General features: G+C 33.8%; 1 protein-coding gene across 2 annotated transcripts; it reads right to left on the reverse strand.

Moving 5' to 3' along the window:
• Nucleotides 1-350: 350 nt before the first annotated feature.
• Nucleotides 351-6955, reverse strand: LOC147403242 (uncharacterized). Of its 2 annotated transcripts, none has more exons than XM_086438744.1 (9): nucleotides 6772-6955; nucleotides 6334-6428; nucleotides 4247-4311; nucleotides 4055-4149; nucleotides 2714-2822; nucleotides 2090-2103; nucleotides 1012-1113; nucleotides 766-917; nucleotides 351-668 (listed from the first exon to the last, which is right to left on the reverse strand). In XM_086438744.1, exons 1-9 carry the CDS (start codon nucleotides 6829-6831, stop codon nucleotides 605-607), a joined length of 756 nt encoding a protein of 251 aa, XP_086294870.1. In that variant the 5' UTR covers nucleotides 6832-6955; the 3' UTR covers nucleotides 351-604. The 2 variants fall into 2 exon arrangements, with proteins under 2 accessions (XP_086294870.1, XP_086294871.1); XM_086438745.1 differs by having other exon boundaries at nucleotides 351-683; nucleotides 6772-6953.
• Nucleotides 6956-9274: the final 2319 nt, after the last annotated feature.

A 9274-nucleotide genomic window follows, 5' to 3' on the forward strand; every position in this document is an offset into this window, starting at 1 on the left:
AATATTTAAAGAAATATAAGCGGTTTGGTCTAAATAACATAGTCTTCACAATGAGACTGTGGTCAAGGGCATGTATCCTGTTTCTTTTTCGTACAAAACCAGCGATTGTGATACTGCCTGGCTCGGATGATTCAGGTACCCTTCGCTCGTTTCATCTCGGAATATTGAAAAACCAAAATGTCTCAGCTGATACAAACCAAAGCGAGACAAAATTTTGAACCATGGTGGCAATGGAATGGTTGGACTGAAGTTGGGTTGCAAATTTGTTTGTCTTCATCTCTATTTTAGAACTTTCAACTTGCACATTCCTTCTAACTATAGTTTTAATCCAATGGTATGTATCACCTCCATAAGCCATAACCATGGTCCATTAGCTATATTACAAAGCCGGTGACTTTCTTGAGTTTAGAGTCCTCAAAATGAACAGAAAATTTGCCAACAAGATCATACGATCTGCGGCTTATTGTTTGGTCCCAAGAACAAAACCTAACCATAGTAGTCGAGTCTACAAGGTAACTGGGTTGGTTATCAGGTACACATTGACACACCTTGTTTCTAACCAAGTTGATTTGGTAACAGTTTAAAATTTTCAATTCTTCCAGAATCAAAACATTTTGGAGTTTCCAACTGGGTCTTGAACATCGAGTCCAAGCACACACGAGCTTTCTCTGCAATATCAAGCACTTTAAAAGTACCAAAAAGATTGGGAAACCATATGAAAGTGAAGAAATGGTACTTTCAATTAAGAGAATGTCGTTGTTTTACACTTGAGAGGAGCTTGAACTCTCTGTTTCGGTTTCTGATTTCTCAATCTCCAATACACCATTGAACCCAAATTCTTTTCCTGCTGTAAACACAGATTCGAGTTCTGACGCTGTCTGGATTGTAGTGAACTCTTTCTTCACATTCAGATTTTCCTGGTTTTGAAGAGAAAATATACGAGTTTTAGATTTTTCTTTTTGTTGCTTTATATACTAAAATGGATAGATAGGAGTGATGATGATGACTTGCCTGCTTTGCATATTCAGTCATGGTTGCGCTAACAATTTCTTGAATAACAAACTTGGTAACGCGACTCTCTCCGATTGCCCTTAAAAGGAAGTCCCTTGGGACCTGTAAAAGTTTCCAATCAGTTATCCAATAGAACAAAGAAAGAGCAAACCACAAAGCCAGAGATCAAAATAATAATAATAATAATAATTGTCCATTAAGTATGCTAGTTAGCACATTTTAACATATATACAAGCATTTGTATATGAGGACTCTGATTACAATTTCATATTTCAATATTTAATATAAGTTTGCATGATTTGACCAGGTGTATCATGTTGTCCCAAGGTACTGAAATTTTAGATCCATAAATTCGACATGTCAAGTACAAGGAAAACATCGGTTATTTAACAACAGCAAATGACATAACAAGGACACTTCCATTTCCTTAGAATTCCCATGTTGGGTTACAAACCATTCACATCATGACACTTTTTCAATCAAATCTCAATTTATTCAATTTTAAGATATCATTTATACTAGGTGAGGAGTATGTCAAGCTCAAGTAATGACATTACAAATTGATTGAGAGGTAAGTAGGCAACATAATTTTGATCACATTTTAATCATTAAAAATAAAAAATTTAAGGGAATATAAGCAGTGTTTTTAGGGGCAGTTTTGTAAATTTTGGCAACCTAAGAGGTGGTTCTGCTTTTTGGGAAATGAAAAGACCAAATTCCATCACTTAGGAAGAAGAATAGATACTATTGCAGCGTGCAATTGTAGATGCAATCTTGGAAGAATGTAGCAAAAGACGACCACAGTCACAAACGGATCATTTTTGTTATTACCATAGATTGTCGATAAGATTTCGGTGTATATCAGCTTATATCAAATACATTCTTCCTATGTTGCATACTACATAACTGTACAGAAGTCACCCCAGGTGGATTCAGAGTGAGACAACAATATTTATGCAGGTTTTAGACTACAAAGTAAGCAACACAGCATCATGGTGCAGAGATAAGCTTGTTACAACAAGCATATAATTTAAAGGCACTAATCTAATTGAACCAAAGAATGAGAAGAACCACTTACTTTGGATGTTTTTCCTGGATAAGACCCAACACAACACAAAGCAAGATGTTAGACATTTTTTACTTTGAATGATAACTTGAGCTTCCTAAAAATGACTACAAAATAGGTGCAAAAGAAACATAATTTTTTTATGGTAGGGGGATGAGATGCCTTGGTATTATACTCTTACAACTACACGGCTCACATGCAACATGTCCAGCCAATTGATGAGTCAGTACAGATAGCAGTCCACCACATGGTAATGAGAATATCAAATTTAGGAAGTGAATGTGGCAGAAAGAATATTTTTGCTGTGACCAAGGACATAGAATGCAATCAGCTATTTCAGCCAATAAAGAACACTGAAACACAATTAATGTCCTTTCCCCTCGAAAAATGCCATTGGCCATAGCACATTCCTAAATTTTAGTCTTGATTGATATACTCTTTTTTTTTCTTTCAATCAGTCTTACCACATAGTCAGGTTTTTTCTTGGGCTTGGATCATGACCATATGCATGCATGCAGTGTCTTAAATAGAATAGCACTGCAGTATCCACATCATTTCCCACAAACTGAAGATATACCGAGACGAGATCTATGGATAGGACCTGAATGACACCAAAACATGATGCCTTAATCTTACCTCCTTTGGTTCGGCGAAACCCTGGAATGGCTGGTGCTGTACGACCCAAATTCGTCAAAACATCATCAAATACTTTTTGTGTCTCCTTCCCAGTCAAGTCCACTCTAACCTGACAACGATATATCGTAAAACCATTTATTCAAGGTATTAAAAACTAACTGAAACATTGAAACTAAATAACCCCATCTATAAATTTCATTTGGCATTCATGCGACACTTCACTGTATAGTTCCAACTTCCATCATTATCAGACATCTGGGTTTCTAGCTTCTAAGTTGAGTTACAGATAGGACATGGATCCACAGCTCAGTTGGTTGGCATATTGCAATAGAACTTTGAGGTAGTGGGCCCAAGTCCAGCTTATCCATAAAATAAAATAAAATAAATTGAGTTACAGGTAAAAAATAGAACACTGCTTTTAGATAAAAGAGAAAAAAAAAAACCCTTACTCGTCAGGATTGCCAAACATCCAATTAAGAAATCCAGAAGTGATTCTAAACAGAAGTGCTTTTATATATAAACATGAAAAACTGTGGGCAGATGGGATTTGGTGTGTAATATCTCTGGTTCCTAACCGGCACGGAGTGTCTTGGAGTTTTTGATATATTCTCCGTGCTCTTGTCTTTCTCTTTCTTATCTTATATTTTCAGCTCTCTCCTCGACCTCCTTTTAAGAAAATTGTATACTTACCCAAAAAAAATCTGTTTCTTCAAGATTTGTTTATTTTTCTCCAAGTCCAACTTGCTACTGGAGCTTTTAGTACTCATTTCTTTAGAAACAGCCATTCGTGTTCATTTTTAGGTGAACAAGAGAAGTCTTACACAGTGTTAATGGCAGGTTTGATGATTGTCTATTCTAGTTAAGATTCCTAACTAAAGAATAAATTCATACGACTCGTTGGCATCAAAATCCTGGACAGCGGAGATATCCGAATATCTTACATCATATCCTCAACATCTAGTTTAGCTACATTCTTTGGAGTGTTAGAAGATATAGACAACTCAAGAGATAATTATTTAAAATTGGCCAATTAGTGGGCCTAAAGTTCTCGTTCCAGACAAGAAAGTTTCATTTACATATAAATTTTATACTGGCTCACATCTTAACCAAGTCTGCCCTACCCAATTGGATCCCAAGCCTGACCAAGGGAAGAAAAAAGGAAAGAATTTTTTTTTATAGCCGAAGACGGCATCGTTTGTCCATCTATGAAGATTGGGTACTTCATTACTTAAATGATAAACATCCCAATTTTGATTTATAAAGGTCTGCTATTGAAAAAAAAAAGGAATAAAAAACGAAGAAAGAATAAGCCAAATGAATTCTACAGGAAAATAAGCTCACCTGGATTTTATCATCATCACGTGACTCTACAACTATCTTAGTGTCTTTCAAGGCTACGCCAATGTCCTTCAGATCTGTAGTCGATGCCTCTACCCCTACAAACAATATAAAATATTTCATCTGATGGCTGGACAATAAAACCATAACTGAGAAGAACGAGTACTCGTTGTTGGAATGAAAAGTAAAATTTACTCGGACGAACTGCATATCTGGGCTGGGATAAACATCTGAAACCTTCCCCATGAGATAATATTAACCTTTAAAGAGAAAAGAATGTATGTAAATCACACTGGGCCAAGTCTTATGCTGCATAGGTACAAATTTCCACATAAGTTGGCGAATTAGATCAAGCATACAGTTAGTAAATACTTAAAAGTTAAACATAAAGCATCAGAAATTAGACATAAGACTACAAAGGAAAAAATGATCATGTGTGGTCAATGCCAATGTAAAGCTCAATGTAGTTGGGAAAAGGAAAAAAAGCTTCATAAATCTAAAAGAATGCCCCGAGTGAAATGGGCACTCTGGGCATGCTTTCTACACCTGGAAGTTATCCTAAACTCCAACCAGAAAAAGCTAAGCAGTAGTAGACAATAACAAACTGGAAAACATAACCGAGCAGGGTAACTCTAACCCATGTGTTGATTTTGGATTACTGCACTACCACCAAGACTAAATGATACCCATTAACTACCAAGACCACACAGTTATGACCCATGAGTCCACTCTGTGTCATAACCATTCCAACTAAAGAAAATCTTCATCAACAGACTGATTCGAGGGATTTCATCCTCAATTGGCATCTCCCAGAATCCCCTGTACCCTTCTTCCGTTAAGTGGTGTTCTTGATCTCCTTCCCCATTGCATAGATGGACTTCAATTATGGATGGTCCATTGACAACCTCGAGTGATTGCTATCATACAGTTCGCAAGATTTCTTTTTTTTTTTTTTTTTCATTTTCTTTCATATGCAGGTTCCTCTATGTTCATGGTGTTTGTTTTTATACTTTTGATGGGATTTTCTATTCTCTGTTTTTTTCTTTTTTCTTTGTGGGCAAGTGAGTTAGTGGTCAGTAATTAGAGGATGAAAGCAGTTTTGGAACCCAGTCATTCATAACAACACTCACCAGACCTTACCAACTTAGCAAGCTGGCACCTTCCTATTCATTAATTTATCTTCATTATAACCAACAGAGTAATTTTCACAAGTCAACAGCTTCTTCAACATAGAAAAATCGTTTGATTGTGGTGATTGGTGAACTATATTATTTTGTCTGCAAAGTATGTTTTAGTGGTGTTACATGCAAGGTTTAAAATCTTGGTTTCAAGTTATGTATCAGTCAACAGAAGAAAAAAATGTCTTGACCGAGAAATACTGAGGGAAACTACAAAAGTGATGTGCCTCACACCCACGAGTAAGGCGTCTCATAGAGACTTTTAAAGAAACAGTTTTGAGCCATGATTATAAATGTGTCTTGGAATAACTCATGAATTTACAGATATGAACAAAAACAATAAATAATTTCCAAATTATTGAGAAATCAACATTTTGATATAAAAATTACAAAAAGCATCATTTCAACAAAATGAAGGCCCAAAAATCTTGAAAGGACAAAAGTCCAAAAAAAGGAGGAAGAAGACAATAAAGCCCTAGGTTTAAAATCTCATATAGTTTTGTTCTGTTTCGGAATGAAACAGAATGAAATGTACCAAAAACATTCACTTTAAATCATTCATAAATAAAAATAGAAAAATGCCTTTATGCGTTTAAATGAAAGTTAAAAATCAAACGAAAATAGTAACCTTGAAGTGCTGCACTTGATGTATAATTAATGTTGTAAAAATCTTTTTTATTTGATTCAAACTTTAAAGTTACAAAATTTATTTAACGATTAATTTACGTATCACAACATTGCGTTTGATATGAATTAGCAAAACATTCAAAAAAAAGAAAAAAAAAACAAAACAAAATCATCTGAAACGTTCTCAAAACATTAGAATTATGGTAAAAGATTTGTTTTGTATATACCAAAATGTTTTGGTATGTTTCGCAAAGCATTCCAAAACAGTGCAATACATTTGAATATTCACAATGTTTTGTTGCAGTTGTCTATAATCATTAAGTTCTGCCAAAACATGCTGAAACTTCGACCCATGATAGTTCTATATATATTCAACCAATAACAGTAGCCCTTGGTTAAGAAACAATAAACAAGATCCGTTATCAAAGCAAAGAGATAAGTCTAAAGTAAAGTAAATAGCTAAATGAAATAGCTTACCCTGTAAATAGATCTTGCTTGGTATACTTAATATTGATGCTTGTAGTGCTCCCACTAGTATGAACATGATTGCAGAGGCTTCTAAAAGTTAATTCCTGTAAAATAAAACTACAACATTAAAAACTGCATGTTTCTCAATGGAAATCGCTTTAGGTTTCACCTCATATGGAAATACTCAAATTATGGGTAGCGATGGCGATGAAGATTGTTTTTAACAGAGACTGTTATATATATATACACACACACACACACACAAGAACCCTTGGTGAGAGTGGGAACAAAAACGGAAGTAATAACGAAATTCCTTCTATTTTCAGCTTCGTATCTAATGTGCGAGATGAATGGAGAAAGAGAATGTTGTGCCCTAATGCACAACCAAGGATTGGAATCAGAGATTTTAACATTAGATGCTGAAACCAATAAAATTAGGGTTCTTACTTTGGGATTTCGAGATTGAAGGAGTTTCGAAGATATCGTCGCCATCGCCATGGACGCCATTAATCTTTTTGGGAGGATTTAGTGATCCTCTCCAATTAATAAAAACCCTACAAATCTGGAAGATAACAGATAAAACTGTGGAGAGTAGAGTAGAGTAGAGAGTGACTACTTCGACTACTTCGCGTGGACAGTCACTCGTTTTCTAGTCAGTGGCATTTCCGACATTTTAGTGAAAATACCCCTCCGCTTTTCGGTGCATATTTGAGAAAGCCATGTATTATCGCTTATGACATGCCCTTGACCTTGGCCTTGGATGATAGACAATGGGTAAAATGCCCTAAATACTCTCATCTTTGACCTTTAAAATCCGAAACCTACCTCCAACAAAAATAAATAAATTAATAATAATAATAATAAATGATTATGGTGCACTTCAACCCTCAAGAACTAAATCAAAATTTTGAAGTATATTATGATATTTTCAATAGAAAAATCAAGGCTATGTACCAAGGATTAATCTAAGATTGAAAATAATGGATTAAAAATAAAACTTAATAGAGTAAATGTTGCATTCCCCTCAAGTACGAGTGTGAGAATTCTCCCCGAGTCACCGAAAAAATAAATAAATTAATAATAATAATAATAAATGATTATGGTGCACTACAACCCTCAAGAACTAAATCAAAATTTTGAAGTATATTATGATATTTTCAATAGAAAAATCAAGGCTATGTACCAAGGATTAATCTAAGATTGAAAATAATGGATTAAAAATAAAACTTAATAGAGTAAATGTTGCATTCCCCTCAAGTACGAGTGTGAGAATTCTCCCCGAGTCACCGAAAAAATAAATAAAAAACTTGCATTCCCCTCAAGCACCTAAACAATCGTCTAAATAATGTTTTATTAGGAATATTTACCTCCAATCAAAGGAAAAAAAAAAAGTCCACACCTCATTTTCTTCATTATCGTCTACTGGACTTTCTTTAATCAACAATTTAAGTGATATTGCATATCATATAATTTACTTGACATTCTCTTCTTTGTTAATGCTAACATCAATAGAACATATGATGCTGAACAGACTTTCTATAAATTCATCAGAGTTCATTGGTGTCTTCATTTTCCAAACATAGGCAGACATATGTTGTTTATAAGACATCTTAGTGAACTATATGCCTTAAAACAATTCCCATTTTCTTTTAAGAAATTAATCATCTTTCAAGGTACCTTATTTTATTTTTAACATGGAAAGACATACCTAAAACAATTATTATTTAAACCATTTAAAAGAAATTCTATTGGCATTCCAAATTTTACTTATTATACTAAATTTCTTTAATTATTTATCACCCCTAACCAAAAACCATTTAAAATAGGAATGGGCGTTTCCACATCAAAATTTCTCATATTACTTGCTCAAGATTAAAAAACTCACAATTGCAACTATCAATAATAAACTATCGAAAATAACAAGTTGACATCAATGGGTCTAGTCTAGCACTCTGACCTCTTGATGTTGATCTTGTGCTCTGTACATGGGCTACCGATTTGTTTTATAGGTATCGAATGTAGAAATCTTTGATGAATATTACATGAACTTTGATAGGACATTTATAAGGATTATATTAACAAAGACAAAGAAATTAGCTTAACATAAATATTTTAATTTATTAAAACTTCCTAATGTAGAATATCTTAATTGATATTATTACATATATTATTCTCCAACACTACCTTCCTTTTGAGATGAGATACGTTGATATGATACAACATATCTCATGTATCATAATATGATGCATCACGTGTCTCTTATGAAATGATTCGTACCGATCCAGTTTATGGTATAGTTCGTTTCAAGTTTCTAACATGCAGCGAACCAAACGTTTTAATTATTTTAGTTAAATTGTTTTGGTCCCCTTCACATTTGATAATATTGAGCTATACCCCAAACATTTTCAAACTGCTAACATGCCCCCTTTAACATCGGTATTTCTCAATAAATTGATGAAAAATGACACAAAAAAGCTTGATTTTTGTTTTTTCTTTCTAAAATCTGTCATTTTTAATATCTTTACTCCACTCATCACTTCAACTTTCAAACGTCCTCATCATTGTCTACCCCTACCAAACAAGTTTATTTTTATGTGGTGAATCACGAATTCAAATTCAAATTGAGCAAATCCACAAATCATGTAACATAGCTCTTTACTCTTTCAATATCTAGACAGAGGAAAATATCAAGATCTAAAAGTGAAAGAAAGATATTCTCAACATATCTGTTTTTGTTTTTTACAAATTTAGTTGGAGTGTAAGAAGTAATATTTGGAGTGCCAATAGAAGTTCTCATCATTTAAATTATATTTGATAGTACTTCTAAAGTTTGAAGTCTAGAAACTAGGAATCAAATTTCAGAAGTTTCATCCAGCATCCCCCCATCACTAGTTTAAAACTTCTAAATTGCAATTTTGAAGTCTTAAATCTGAAACAAAACAAAAAGAAA

Source organism: Akebia trifoliata, chromosome 4, assembly GCF_017979445.1.
Source record: "Akebia trifoliata isolate Shusen 1 chromosome 4, ASM1797944v1, whole genome shotgun sequence".
Classification (NCBI taxonomy): domain Eukaryota; kingdom Viridiplantae; phylum Streptophyta; class Magnoliopsida; order Ranunculales; family Lardizabalaceae; genus Akebia; species Akebia trifoliata.